Raw genomic sequence first — 16,149 nt, forward strand, 5'->3', positions numbered from 1 at the left:
TTTTTATTGACCAGTTTGAAATGGTCATCGATATAGGTAGCATCAGGAGGACTAATAGAAATCTACAGAGATTTAAAGATAGGGTGGCAGGAAAAATGGCTCATGGAGCAGCCTCCGATGAGTGTAACAGTGGGTGATAATTTCACCCTACTCAGCACTGCACATTTAAAATGGTTTAAAATATTAAAAATACAATCATCTCTTAATATTTATATTAGATACATACAGAGAACACAGCGGGTTCATAATTGCATGGTGCAAAAAGTCCAAATTCAGAGTAACAACAATAAGATAATAGATAATCTTTCACTGCTGCTGATAGTTCGCGCGGGTGACTCCTCTGTGCTGCGCTACGCAATGGATGTCTGGTGTGATGACGTCACCCCCGACATTCACTGCGAGCACCGCACGGAGGAGGAGACCAGGGAGGGAGCCGGAGCGCCAGCTGACGTGACCGCAAGGTATTTTTTTTTTTTTTTTTGCAGGATATTTTTTTCATTAACAGCGCTGCCCCCTTGCCACAACCGCTGGGCCACATTTACAGGCGGGCTGGGCCATGATAGCGTTTCTGCAGGCCACCTGCTTATATGCTTGTCTATCACTCCTTCCTGGGAAGATAAGTTGTAAAATACATACTTGCCAACTTTGGAGATCAGCACTCCGGGAGATCTCGCATCATTAGGCCCCGCCCCTGCTACACAATACCAATTTTGGCCTATTATAGCAGGGGACGTGGGCCAGGATGACACGATTAGCCACACACCCACCCACTTCATCAACGAAGTGGGCGGGATTCAGGAGGGTGATCTGCTCTCCCGGGAGTCCGAGAGAGCTCCCAAAAAATCTGGAGTCTCCCACACATTCTGGGAGAGTAGGCAACTATGGTTAAATATCAAATATAAAAATAGAGGAAAAAAGGTTTCATAAATCTATTGTTATGGTGTCTGCAGAACAGGGCTCCGGTAGGTATATAGGCTAGGTGGCCTGTATAGTAACCGCATCCCTGGGGGTGAGAGTTAGTTCTCAAGATATTTATATTAAGGGTGAGAAGTCCAATGAAACATTATAACAGACTATGATATATTCAGCATAAATAATATTATAATTCCCAGCAGACTAGTAACTGAAATGAGGCAGCTGTGTTAGGCAGCAGAATAAGGCTATGTAGCCATAAATGTTTTTTTTAAGGTATGCTAAAATGCAAGTAAAATATAGTATGATATTCATATATATGTTTTTATATGTATATATGTTTCCCACTGTGCTGATTCATGTCAGATGCACTAAAGTGGAACAAATATCAAAATAATGCAAATATGTGTGGTCCCATTTGGTGCAATGATTTTTATTATCACCTCCATTTACATGCACTTAACTTGCATTAAAGAGGTATTTTAAACACATCGTTTTGACACCATTGGGTACGTAGCGTAAAGGAGGGAAGGTCACTATTTCAGCGGAATGGCTGGGAACACAGCTATGTCACAGCCACTTCAATCACAGCTCAAGATTACACCCTCATTATAATCCTGTAAACGTTCCACAAATAAAACCACAGAACACACTATAAAGAGAGAATAAGATTTATTGACAAACATTATTTTACATACATGACAATGGAAAATGTTACCAGTCCTTCATATTTCTTCATGTAAAGGAGAACAATCAAAATATGATTTCTTGAAATCCTATCTAGTTTGTTGCTATCTGGGAAAAACTGCAAACCACTGGCTAATACATTTTATTAGCAGAAGCGCACTTATAGCTGCAGGGTAGACTTTTTCTGCATCCACGAGGGGAGCGCCCTACCGGAAATGGAATGTGGCCTAGTTCAATAGAGATTGGGGTTGTAGACAAAGTTGCAGTCAAGTATGAGTATATTTGTTGTTTATAAGACACAGACTAACCAAAATACAAATGAAATGGTGTTTAAACACATCTATAATCTAAAAAAGTCAACTGTTTTTTGTATTAAATAAATCACAATAAGTACCTATAAGTGCAATTTCATTTAATTCTATAGAAACAAGTGACACAAGATTCAAAGGTGATAGATTACCTTTAAAATACACCTGTCTTCTTCCTACAGCTGAAGTAGCCATTTGTGGTCTGGATCAATGTTCGTAAGAATACAGTCTAATTCACCAGGAACCAGTGAGATGAATAATGCTTCATTGTCACTGGTTCCTAGTGAACGGATAGGCTGGTAACTAACAAGTGTTTCTGGGTAAACCTCGGTCTCGCCGGGATCGCTTGCAAGAGAGTGACGGAGTTCTGTTGACAGACAGGGAGAATGTTGGTTGTGGACTGAGGTCTGATGTCAGGGCTGGCAGCTCGGGTGCAAAAATCATAATCCAAACCCAGGTCAAGTTAAGGTAACACTGGTACAAAATGGAATAAGGCTGAGGATCAGGGTCACAAGCAAATGAATATAGTTGAACAAGACAGGTTGTACACAGTAATTCAGTCAGAAAGTAGATAAGTTCAGGCATCTAAGGGTATAGAACCTGTTGCTCAGGTAGTGGACAAAAGTCCAGCATAGTTTAGATAGAAGCACAGTGATGTCATGGCCGTACACTCGAAGGTGTGCACCTTTGACCCATGTTTTGCGTAGCTAGCCAAAAATATAAATGACAGGTTATATTGGACATATATGCAGCATGATGGGAGAGTGGGATAGACTGGCGAGCAGGAGAGGTACATCTAAGATGGAATGATTGCAACAGCTGACATCCACATTCTAATAAATATTGGTTCAGCCCACAAGATGTCTCCACTGTGTATATGTAACAGATGCACTTTACATGTATCCCACATAAATCACTGGACTTGGTCATAATGCAATCTTAATAAACAATGCAGATATACGTCATTATACCTACCAAACATGGCCTTACCACTGGATCATAAATTAATATCCCACTCTATATATACATATGGCACGACATCCCCATTATGACATAACCAATGGACATTGTACAATTCTTTTGCATTTTAAATGCCCATGTTTAATATAGTTAACTTGAGTAGCTTTGAGTATAAAACATATAGGGCCTGATGTTGAGATGAAAACATGTTGGGTATAATTTACGCTCATAAAAATAGTGTATTTACGCCCATATACTGAGTCAGCCAATCATAAGCAGCTAGCTAGTCCTGGCGACTGGCATAATTACCACTATGTATTTACAGCAGCTCTCAAGCAGGTACAAAAGATGCAACTCCTGACAGGTGTATGTATGCGCCTCCGTGCTGGTCTGCCTCAGCCGCATGTGGATAAATACCCCCCTTACTGTACTCAGTCTACGTTAGACCGCTACAGGCTAAGCATCAGGCCCATAGTGAGAATTGTGTCCAAATCTGAAAAAAATTAAAAAATATATACTGTGTGGTTGATAAATTCTTAAGCTTTAACTTGCAGTTGGTAACAAAGATGGGGCTATTATGAAATAAAGTTTATTGGAAATAACATTGATGGATCTGTTGGTTTTATCTATAGATAAAAGTAGTTGAAACTATCATTTGGTTTATTTACAAATATATTGGAAAGAGCTGTTTTCAGTATGGTTATTTGTAAGTGAAAAAGATTTGGTTGTAAATGGTTTGCGGTAGTGATGGAGTGTATGTGATTCCCTTGTTCTGCTGGCTCTCATAAGCACAAATCTTATGTACCTAATTAAAATCCAGCTTTATCAGATGTAAAGAATAGTTCTATGATGACAACCCAGGATACAAAATGTTTAGCTTTGCCATCTATTATCCCTCAGCTCTTTTTCCATTCTGATATGTTTCAGGGACAAATCCACTTTACTGACCCTATATCCAGCTCATTGGGACACGAACACTGGAAGTGGCTCCCCACCAGTGTTTTTATTTCTCGTGTATCCTGTCTTTGTCAGTCTTATTGTGTTTCCATGAACAACATACCAGAACTGGGACAATACAATGCTCTGTTTCTTCAAGGTACAAGATTTAAAAAAAAAACAAAAAAACAATCTGTACAAAATATGTACATTTTTGTATTACACAGTGGCAGAAATACAATATTATTACAGAATAGCGTAAAGGTAGAAAAGAGAATCTTGGGTACATTGACAAGTTATTCTCTGCGAGCTAGTCTCATGCTTAAACACAATAAAACAAAAAAGTAACAAGAAATATAATAAAATGAAGGATAGTAATTGTCAGAAATGTTTATAGTGTAGTATGTAATAGTACAAGTAAAATATTTTACATCTTATGTCATTATTTGTGTAAGGCAATATGTCCTTGAATTTTGCATAAATGCTGTAAGCCTGCACTATTAGCAGCTTATGGCTGGATTCTCAGACAACTTTGGCACAGTTTCACTGCCCAATCAGATAGCCATGTCCTCTTATTCAGGACATTTTCATAGCCTTGGTTTCCTATAATGGAGTGAAATATAGCACATAATGCACATAATTCATCCCATCCACAGTTAAAACATTTTACCAAGTTTTTCCTACCACCTGTTAAAATACCATTTTTCTCCTCCTCCTCCTCCTTAATCAATACAGAGTGGGTAATTTGATCTAATTCCCTTTGTTTATTTTCTTTGCTGATGAAAGAAAAAAAAAAGCTTAACCAACCTTAAGCAGAGAAAAACCCACCTCTCAATCACTGCCAACCCTAAGTGCAGACGTACAGTGCCTTATAATAAATATAGCCATGGACAAGGTGTTTTGCCATTCATTGTGAAAATACAAAATTGAACTTATCTGTCTCTCGCCTACATAGTATTACTGCATTCTGATTACAAAGCATAGAAAAGCAGGGACTCTGCTGCAGTTTGTGGTCAAGTGTACACATGACAAAATTTCTTAGGCACAGTGAAAAATGAATGTGTTCCGTGTCGACCATGTCTCTCAATCTTTCCTGGATCCAAAGTAGCTGCCTCCTCTGCCTTCCTCTTGTCCTGGGTCTAACAGCCATAAAGTCCTGTGTGGTGTTATGTAAGGTCTACAGAGGGGAAGTACGTTTGTATGTCTAGGATTTATCTACATTCATTGTGGAATTTCCATGATTCTTTACAGTTCCTCTTTGCAACACTTTCTATTTAATTTTAGTAGCTTATTCAAAAAAGTATAAAAAACGTCAAAACTTAAAGGGATTTCAACATGAATTTTGAACACAAGGTTTATATAAAATAAACTTAAGCAAGAAATATACAGCTATCTTCTTTCAGTTCCAGTTTAGTAATATCAAGAGGCTGCTTGGGGAATTTGTCTTGTATAAAATAGCTTGATATTGAGATACAGAGGCACTGATAACAGTCAATGACGAATGTGACATATCACATATGAGTCAGAAAATTAGACTGTTTTTGAGTCCTTGACTATGACTTAATGTATATTGGCTAGGTTTACCATATACCTGTCAAGGCTTGCATAGCAAATTTCATGTTTTGTGAGTCATAAAAGTATTCCTTGGCCCATGTGCTGCATAGTTATTTACATTTGCTTCTTAGATTCCTTTTAACATTTGCAGAGAACATTTTCATTATAGGCCACTCACAATCCCTATATATGATTGTCCAGCATTATATACAGATTCAACTAAGAAAAATGTATGTTCATGGTTCAAAAGCATTCAAGGAGAAAAGGTGGTGGTGGTCTCTGTGTCCATTGCAAAAGATCCTCTCTTGCTTGGTTTGGCTGTTGACCATTCAGTAAACTTCTCCTGGCTGAGGCAACCCAAATCCTTAAAGAATTTGCACAGGTCATTCCTGAACTTAACTCCAATGATAGCATAGAGGAATGGGTTGAAGCAACAACGGAAGCAAGCTAGACTGTAGGTTACATCCTCAGCAATATCTAAGTTCTTGCTGATATCACACACAGTGGTGTTTTGAAAGGTCCTCATTAACAGGACGCTGTTGTAAGGAAGTTGGAACATTACAAATACGATGACAATGGTGATGATGACCTTGATGGCTTTGTACTTCTCATAGTTACGTGCATGGAGCAATGTCCTGATTATCATGCTATAGCAAAAGGACATGATGATTATGGGGAGCAGGAATCCAAAAAACATCTGGGAGATCCTGAGTCTTGCGTTAAGGCTCTCTAGATCAGCTGAAAATATGACGCACGAGTCGATGCCATCTATTAATTGTACTCCACTAAAGACCAGCTCAGGAATAGACAAGAAGAAAGCAATGACCCAAATGCTAACACTGGAGAGTTTACTGACCATCACAGTCTTGGACCTGTGACGATGAGCAGAAGGGGCCTGGACAATCGCAAAGTATCTCTCAATGCTCACACACATAAGCAGGAACATGCCACTGAAGAAGCTCATTTTGTAAAGGCAGTATATGACTTTGCACATTCCATTACCAAAAGTCCAGTATTTGCTTATGCTGTATGCCCAAAAAGGCAGGGTAAAGAGGAAGACCACGTCCGCTATGGCCAAATTCAGCATGTAATAATCTGTCCCGGTTTTTAGTCTTTTGAAGTAGATGTATCTTAGCATAACTAAGCTGTTTCCTGCCAGTCCTATTAAACAAATGATTGTGTACATTACTGGTAGGAATGTGGAACGGAAGACCCGGACATCACTTTTTTGACACTGATGTAGATAAGCATCATAATCCATTGTGGTGAAGTTAGAGTCCTCTTCTTCGGGTATATCGGTGACATTTTCCTGTCCATTGCATAACTGTTTCAAGGAAAATTAGAAATGTTAGACTTTATTTTTTTTATTCAACAGCTGCTAAAACATAAAATTCAATTGGTCTGTAACTGTGACAAGTAGTCCTGTGGACAATGCTGTATATGTGGAGAGTATACCTGTGAGCAGGGCCGTAACTAGGGCTGTGCGACAGGGGCGACCACATAGGGTGCAACACTAAAGGGGGGTGCAATTAAGAAATATTTTAGGTTAATTTGGCTAAAATTGAGGGCTAGGGGGGTGGCATTTGTCTTTCTCGCCTCAGGTGCTAGAATTCTAAGTTACGGCTCTGCCTGTGGGATTTCTAGCGCTGTACACTTGGACTTGTAATACTAGGAAAGCTCTGTATTTATAAACAAAACACTTGTCAGGCTTGGAAAGCAGGATGCATTTAAAATAATATACCTGTGATATTTGGGAAGTTATTAACACACAATGAAGATATCGCTACACATGAAGACAACTCAATTGGAGAAATGTTTAACTGCAGCTACCAAATCTTGGCTAGCACTTATTGTATGAGCCAACCATGGACCTAGAAACCTATGCAGAGCGGGGTTTGGCAGGCTGCGCCAGTGCTTTCATTTATGTGACGTTGTGTCGGACAAGCTGATGTACTGTTTGTGCTTTCTTCAGTATATAATAAGTGAAGAGCCAACATTTGCACATGTTAAAATCTTAATTTGCTTTGCACATATTTGCTTTTCTCTAAATGTAGCTTATGATAACTTCTCTCCTAAGCCACATCCTGTTTTACCTGGAGTGAAAGGACAGGAAGCCACAGATTCATATTGAGAATTACAAGACTTATTTGCCTCAACAGGTGCAACCACGCTAAGACTTTGCTGTTCACACGATCAAAATTCTGAGCTCAAGACCAGAGACAATGGGAGTGATTCATTAAGCTGTCATGGGTGGTTTTTATTCCGTGCCTTTTGTTATTCTTATTTTAGACAGCAAAATGTCATAGCAAGTAATGAATAATCTAACTGTAAGTTAAATGCAGTCTTTAGCAGAGCGGTTCATGGATCTGATTCGCTATCCTTAGGGTCAGGCAAATGTAGTCGTCTTTCTATGCCTGGCCCCCACCGTCAACTTATAAACCCAACGGCATGATGCCGTTGATGCCATCAGGTTTGAAGTAGTTAGCTCAAGCTGCTGATGGTGGCCAGATCATGCAACTGTGGGAGCTGGGCTTAAAGAGAGGTCTGGATATACACAGTCCCCTGAAGATAGAGATTTGGATCCATAAGGTACTCATTAGCTGAACTCTACTAGAGTTCATATAGACACTTTCAGCCCCATGTATGTGAAGCCCTACACTTGGAGAACCAAGAGTCAATTTTAAGGTCCCTGAAAAATATTGTGTTGTCCATCACTCTTCTAGGATTTGTGGTTGAATTATTCACAATCAGCCACAATAATCTGGTGCACACAGGGAATGGGATTTATATGCAGCTGTTTTAAAATGTTTAAAAAATGGCCAGTACTCGAAAAAAAGGAATGTTACTGATATTTAATCATTACTGGATATCCAAGCAAGCTGTATTATTTACTAACATTTTATCATAGAACTATTTACTGTATGTAGATATATAGATATATTAACCTTGCTGAAAAGAATATATGTCTGATACTCCTTTCCCTGGATTAACTAATCTCCAATTTGCTGAGCGGAGGATGGACTAACAATGAACGTCCAGGATGGTAGCTATCTATCCAGCAACACAGATAAGTTGTTTTAATAATTTGTATTACGTTTTCCAAGGCTCGTGTTAATAAATATTATTAAGTTATACTACACTATAAGTTTCTCCCATAGTTTCTGTCTGGGATACCTTGGAGGAAGACTACTAAGCTTTATTAATTCTTATATTTGGAATACATTATGGACTTGATTCATGTCCCTTTGAGTGAAATAGATCTATGCATGCTCAGAAACTAACATTACGCTAATGAATACAACTGCGTGCAATTCACGTCCAATCGCGAATGACGCTTACTACTACCTATGACATGAAGGACGGAACAGGGGTGGACGGACATAGGCAATGTATAGTAAGGGCGTGCCGAGGTGTACTGCACAGTATTTGGTTGAAAAAGTACAAGTATGCGTGCCACTAGCTAGCACAGAACAGATGTATACAAGTAAGATAGGCTATAGACACGAATTGTATGTACAGTATGCATTACGAACATCTTGATTTATGTATTAATGTAAAATAAAAAATTATACATTTTTTTGTTAATGATTATACTGTTTTGAGTTGTTCTTTTATTTTATGATATATATTTTTTATATGCGTTGTGATGTGCACGATTAAATTAGGCCATATATGTTTTATATAATTTGTGAAGACCAAGGAGACTTCTGTAGTCTTTAAAAAGTAAAAAATATTGTGTGAATTTGACCACTTTGGAAATTACATCATAGTTTAACAGTTAAACAACAATAATAATAACAGTATATGTAACTAGTTTAGTTTTCTTCTAAGAACCTTTCAACAAAGGAGCGGAATTGTTTTAGGACCTGTGAGGTTAAGATGTTGTATAAACTGGGCGTTGTCTCAGGTACAGTTACAGTTGCAGAGATAGTTCTACTACACAGGGGGCTGCGTGGGCGGGATGTTTATTTTGGATACTGTCTTTATAGTAGAGCTCTTTGTATCAAAGGCAGCAGATTCACAGATAGCAAGTCAGAGAAAGACGTTATAAAGAAGTGGTTGAGAGAAATAGATTGAAAGTAAAGGGAGTGGTCGCACGTTTGGCAGAGAAGCGTGGTTATGCTACAGCAACCTGAGCGTTGCAGCACATAGCCCCCAAATAGAGCAATATGGCTACTTATAGATGTTATCTTATAGATTCCCATGAGTGTTTGTCATGATCTCCAAATACTCACCTGCACAATAGCAAGGAAAAGAACGTACTGAGTGATATGCACCATATCTGGAAATTAAAAAAAGGAAACAGTCAGTTTATGTTTTTCTTGTAGATACAGCATTGTACAGACGCATTTAATCTATTTAAATGTGATTTTATCATGAAGAAAAGTATATTCATATTTTCAAACATAAAATATGGGTTTGTGTCTCCAGCACAGTGAACCTCAGTCCTAGATGGATGGTACAGGATGTCCTTTTTGAGATTTATTAAAAAACTGTACAATTATTACCATGTTTGCAATATTTGTCATTCTAATAATAAAACATTTTTTCATTGAATATCTTCTGCTATTGCCAAGCTGAGATGGTGATAACAGTAGAAGGATCGCGGTGTATTTGTTAACCACTTGTCGCATTAGTCAGTGTGCTCTGATTCTGTAGGGACTTCACTATATCTGTCACTGTCATCATTACACTGTGATTTTATAGGTGCTAAACAGATATCACAGTGGTGGATCCAGGGGGGGAGGGCAGGAAATTGGGGCAATCGCCTCCCCCTAGCAAATGCAGGCACCACGCACTCTATTCTTGTCCCCGTCAGCTGAGAGGCAGACAGAGCTCCTGCCCGGCCCATCTGATTGTGGTTTAAACACAATCAGAGCGGACAGACAGCATCATCTGTCTGGTGTCAGCTGACAGGGACATGTACATATTGCGAGGCTGACAGAGAAAGAAGGGCCCCACCCCTAAAAAAAATCTAGGTCCACCACTGAGTAAGCATGTAACTCACACACTGATCTCATTTTATTTTTAACTTGTATTATTATTGTTTATTTATATAGCACCAATAATGTACAGTGAATAGATAGTCATTCACGTCGCTCCTTGCCCCATTGGAGTTTACAATCTAAATTCGCTACCACACTCCCACACAGAATACAATACAGTTTGTTAACAGTTGTTTTTGGACTGTGGGAGGAAACCGTAGGGAACATTCAAACTCCACAGAGATGGGTCTCTGGTTGGAATCGAACTCATGAACCCAGCACTGTGAGGCAGCAGAGCCGGAGTAACGTAATGGGCTTTCTGGGCTATAGCCCAGGAGTCTCGTGCAGCTGGGGGACCAAAACAACGATTTTTACTTAATAATGTTGGCGATGGGATCGGAGGTGGCCCCGCCCCCGACTGTCAATGCCATTTACTCCCATTGATTTTTGCTCGGCAGGCACAGCTAACAGCAAATCTGATGCTGTTAGCTGACCTGCTGTCTGTCTGAGGGGGGAGACCCTACCTGGGGGGGTGAAATGGCTGCAGGGGGGGCGGGGCCTTTACAAATTACTGGGCGCCTCACAGTACTCTAAGCCATAAGGCCTACATTGTCTTAATCCGGCCCTGTGAGGTAGCAATGCTAATGACTGTGCAATTGTGCTGCCATAGCAACTGTTATCAATATATCCTCATACCTCCCAACTGTTCCGATTTAGGTGGGACAGTCCCAATTTGAAGGGACTGTCCCACCATTCCAGGAAAGAAGCATGCCAGCCCACTATGTAACATGGCCATGCACTTATGTGTCATGGCCACGACCACTCCATCAACCATTTTGTGGTGATGTCTGCACTTCCAAGTCCTAAGTAGAATGTTGAGTGGTATGCATTTCCCCTTTTGAATGTATTTTTCATTTTTAAGCAAGCTAACATTTTATTGTGGCCCCTTCAAATGAACATAATCTCCCATTGTGGCCCCCACAACAAAGAGGATTGCTCCTCACTACTATAGATCTATTGAGTTGTATGCCGTACCATGTGTGCTGCCTTCTCAACAGCAATGTGACAATGTCAGGACTGCAAGAGAATGGAGTCTGTATCATTTTCTCACATCCTGTCAGTACATTGTATTTTAGTGCAGTCTATATGTGCACATCAACTGTTTTGTGACTTGTATAATTTCACTAAACAGAAAACAATGGGATGCACTCATACCTAAAAACCTAGTAATCTGACCTTAACCCTACTTTACCACTTTCTGTTTCAAAAAGTCACTTTTTCCACGAACCAAACCACTCTCGGTCACGATTTAGAAAATACAACTGAAAAACAAAGCTTTTTTTCCCCATGAACTGCGTTCTCTAGAAGATAAGTCATTTTAAAAAGTCCCTTTCAGCTAATGTCAGTTGATTCACACTGACCTATTACAATGAATATTTGTTTAACTCTATCACTACCAGTAGGGATAGTAATAATTAAATAAGTTAATTATAATTTTATTTTTTATATAGCTCCTTTTTCCCAAATAGGATTCAAAGCATTTTACATATTTTTAAGGTGAGGCAGACATTTTGTGTATGCTCAGATTTTGTCCTATGTAATCATTCACATCAGTACTTGCCTTATTGAAGCTTACAGTCTGAGGGGTAGATGTATAAAAACATATAAAAAGGAAATGTGGAGCTGTTGCCCATAGCAACCAATCAGATTCTAGCTAACATAGAATGTACTAGATAAATGATAGCTAGAATCTGATTTGTTGTTATGGGCAACAGCTCCACATTTCCTGTTTAGAGGGTACCCCTAATCCCCTACAACACAGCAGTGACACAATGCATGAAACACTGTGCAACAAGTAATATTAACTGTGTATATGAAACCTTTATTATAGCTAGTATATTTACAGATTGTATATTTTATTTGACAGCTTTGTATAGAAAACCTACTTACTGTATAATAATATATAAATAGGAACATGGTCCTCTACAAATTTGCATGAATACTATGGTAGCAATAGGAACATGGTCCTCTACAAATTTGCATGAATACTATGGTAGCAATATTAATTGCCAAGCTGGAACAAAATTAAATATACAAATGTCCAAATTTGGCCCCACAGCTCTAATGCTGTCTTTCAGTCATTTTACACTTTGTAAACTGCCTCCTCTAATAGGAGTAGCTGAGCAGATTGGTATATCTATATCTAGATACATCTTGCTGAATACAAACTAGGTGCACTCATGTGCCTCATATCGTCCCTACATACAAAAAACAGATGTCAGTGTTGCAGGGCAAGTTGAGTTTCAGGGGGTGGAGAGTGCACATTTATGGGGCTTTACTGCTTCCTGGTTTTAAGTGGTACGCTGAGGTACTGAACAACGAGCATTGTCCGATATTTTTTTTTTTTTTGCGTGCATTGACACCAATGCAATAAAAAAAAAATATGCAAATGTACAAATGTGACATATTAAATGAAACATTCCCAATTTCCCCTGACTCTCATGAGTTATTTAAGATATAAATGAAGCTCAAACAAGCAACAATTTTGGAAATGTTTTGTTGCCACGTGCATTTCCATCCTGAAGCGCAATATCACAATTAGTATTGCTTGAAGGCACTTTCCAAACAGAGAAGTGGGTGCTCTCCTATGTACGCACTATGGACCTCATTTAGAGTCGTATGCAAAGTCCGTTTTAGGCGCATCCAACAAAAAAACACTACCACGCATGTGCGGAAAGCACCAAATCCGCCTGCATCTTGGACGCAATTAACACTTGCGACTCACTACGAGAGAATTGGAGGAACGCGGAATTGTGAAGGCGTGACCATGTAAATGCATCCTAGTCGCAGTGAGGCGCAGACGCAACACACGTGAAAACAGGGCTAAAGCTGTGCGGCAGGAATTAGGTGGTGCAAGAGTTAGCTAGCTGCAGGAACTGCTCGCAGCTCGGTAGGGTATTAAGAGTGGGATGTAACTGGGGTTGCTTGCCACTCCTAATACCCTACCAAGCTGCGACACACTCCCACTCCTACACTTCTTAAACGGACTTTGCGTCTGACTCTAAATGAGGTCCTATGTGCATAGAGACGCAAAATTAAATGCTCTGCCCATCTGCATATGCTGCACTTCGTAAATGAGCCTTACTTGAAGCAAATGAGGTAACGGTTGCTATGGCTACTGCTCTGTTGTACATTGTCAGTAAATATCCCTCAATTTGATGCAGGGGTGGATCTAGATTTTAATTTAGGGGGGAAGACTAGTCCCTACAGCCTTTTTTGCATCTGTCAGAAGAGTATGAGCAGGTCCGTGTCAGCAGACAGGCAGGCAGAGTAATGCAAGCGGCCGTTTAGATTGTGTTTAACACTCAATCAGAGATGGGGGGCGGGGGGCTCTATTGCCACGATCGCCCCTCCCCCACACCCCACCACCCTGGATCCGCCACTGGTTTGATGTAGGATTTTACCTCTTGTGACAGAATGGGTGAAAGAATAGTATGAGCATCAGTAGCTGCTTATAAAGGCAGCAGCTTTTCCAATGGTATTAACCAGTGGCGCATGCAGGGGGGGTTTCTGAGTCTCTAGAAACCCCCCCTGCGCTAACTAAGTGGCCACTGTCCTATTCAGCAGCCGCGGCGCTGTCAAAGAAGCGTCCACGGCGGTGCTGTATTGTATACAGCACCGCCGCAAACGCTTCTTAGACAGCGCCGCGGCTGCTGTATAGGACAGCGCTGGCGAAACGGAGCTGCAGCAGCTCTCTCTCAGGTTTTTTTGGGGTTTTTTGGGTCGGCGGGGGGAAGCCCCCCCCCCCCCTGACAATCCTCTGTGCGCCGCTGTTAACATAAGTGCAAGGTTGCAAAATATAGTGATATATAATACTAGTGCAAGGTGGACTAATCAAAGCTAATGATTTATTGCTCTGGATAACTGCACTTGCAAGTTTCTTATGTTAGTAAGCAATCCCCTTACTGTACTACCTGTGCTACGTACAACTTAGTGAATACAGAACTGCTGCCTTACTTAGCTGATACTAACGTTTATCATTCCCTCCCTACATAACCTCTTCCCATTCTTCTTGTAAGCTGTGTAGATGATAATGTTTAGTTATTTAGGCATTGACGTTTCAAAAAGACCCAGAAATTGTATTTTATGCTGTGTTTGTATTTTACAGGTTTGTGGTGGGTGTCTGTACAAGAATGTCACAAGCTAAAAATATAACCCCCATGACATTTCCTCCCCCAAAAGATTTTATAGATACAATATGTATTTATACACATATGGCATTTGTCTTATATATGTACTATATGCATTTGATTCTCCTTGTAAAAATAAATTCAAAACAAGGTATAAATGGCCACATATGTTTCACTTTAAGATGGCAAATATTAAATTATAACAAACAAATTGCACCTGCCAATTTTAGTAAGTTACCAAATGTGATTGCTTATATTTATTTCACAAGACTGGTGCCTTTTTGAACCATTCTAACTTTGTTATGAATATGCTTCATTTGCTTTATTTTGTCATCTGTCTATAATGCTTTTATTATGGCATAGTATTGATTGTTTCCGTTTTGTGTCTTCGCTTGTTGCTTGTTGCTGACTGAATAGGACACAGGCAATGTTGAGTTCTAAACTTTATATTTTACTAATATTTTCAAGGTTAATATTTACCAATATTTACAATAATATTGTTTAACACTATCAGATAGTTCTTTTTAAAGCATTAGTGAAATGTGGTTGCGTACAAATAATCAGGTATACAGATGTTAACAATTGGATTAGCAAAGGCACAAATGGAAATCTATTCTTCTACTAAACCACTCGACTAATTAATTTAAACTGGATATTAAGCCCAAACTTTATTTCTACCAGCATCTACAGAGCACACAACATTTGAAGACAGATTTATGTACTTTTGTGAAACCTTAAAATTAATTAAATACATCCATGGTTTATTAGTAATAAGGTATGTTTTCAGTTTACTGGCGTAAATAAATCAAAATCCCTGCATCTGGTCTATGCTGTGTGCTGTGGCATCTCATTGTGTCTGGTCTACTTCTCTAAGGGACTTACCCCATCCTTGCAGAAGCAGCATGGTGTCTGGTGATGAGTTACTCTGTGTGCTGGAAGAGATCCTGTGTGAGCTCTAGAGTCAATGAGTGTGAGCTCATCCCGTGCAGACAGTATATGCATTGTAACACCTCCCCTGCTTCCTGAATTTCAGCATGGTACATGATATTTGTGAGATTAATATGATGATACACAAGGTTTATTTACTAACTGCAAACTATGGGGATGTGCAAAGCGTTTTATAGTGTCTATTTGTACGGCTGGCGCATGCAACCAAAAACCCCACACCCACTTTGCGCTTTCGCAAGTTGGGACATATGCGTAGCTCTAGGGACATATGAAAACATAGCTTCAAGGTCCCACCTAGGACTATGCCCTTCATTAAGGTCTTAAATGAATCATGAATGTGATGGAGCATCGCCTCTATCACATGTTTTTCTTTGAATGTTTTTAATACTTGAGTATTTTTGCACATATTAATGCTCTTACCTGCATCAAATGCACCTGACTAGTACAAAAGCCACTCTATTAAAAATATAGAATGGCTGCCAATTACCAGTGTCTGAGTTCTATTCTGGGGAGAAGGGAATCCAATAAATGCACACTCTCCACCCCTTTAATCTCAGGGTACATGTGTGCTCCCAGGTCACATTCAACCAGGAAATTACTTGTCCACCTAGCTGTTCCCATCAGAAGATGGAAACTTGTGCAACCCCTGCAGATGCCACCGATGTAATA

The 16,149-nt window shown here is 39.6% G+C and overlaps 1 protein-coding gene across 1 annotated transcript; it reads right to left on the reverse strand.

Annotated features, from left to right (window-relative positions):
- Positions 1–1,567: 1,567 nt before the first annotated feature.
- CCR7 (C-C motif chemokine receptor 7) lies at positions 1,568–15,577 on the reverse strand. The gene is made up of 3 exons (XM_075177128.1): positions 15,415–15,577; positions 9,593–9,639; positions 1,568–6,681 (listed from the first exon to the last, which is right to left on the reverse strand). Exons 1-3 carry the CDS (start codon positions 15,434–15,436, stop codon positions 5,611–5,613), a joined length of 1,140 nt encoding a protein of 379 aa, XP_075033229.1. The 5' UTR covers positions 15,437–15,577; the 3' UTR covers positions 1,568–5,610.
- Between the last annotated feature and the right edge of the window lie 572 nt (positions 15,578–16,149).

This window comes from Mixophyes fleayi, chromosome 6 (assembly GCF_038048845.1).
Source record: "Mixophyes fleayi isolate aMixFle1 chromosome 6, aMixFle1.hap1, whole genome shotgun sequence".
In the NCBI taxonomy this organism is placed as follows: Eukaryota; Metazoa; Chordata; class Amphibia; order Anura; family Limnodynastidae; genus Mixophyes; species Mixophyes fleayi.

What these genes read in the sequence shown, in the direction of transcription:
- CCR7 (XM_075177128.1), bottom strand. Translation starts at nt 15,436, where the DNA reads ATGCTGCTTCTGCAAGGATGGG. An exon ending in GCTGCTTCTGCAAGGATGGG is followed by an intron (nt 9,640 to 15,414) that starts GTAAGTCCCTTA and finishes TTTAATTTCCAG; the next exon opens with ATATGGTGCATATCACTCAG. An exon ending in TTTTCCTTGCTATTGTGCAG is followed by an intron (nt 6,682 to 9,592) that starts GTGAGTATTTGG and finishes TCCTTGAAACAG; the next exon opens with TTATGCAATGGACAGGAAAA.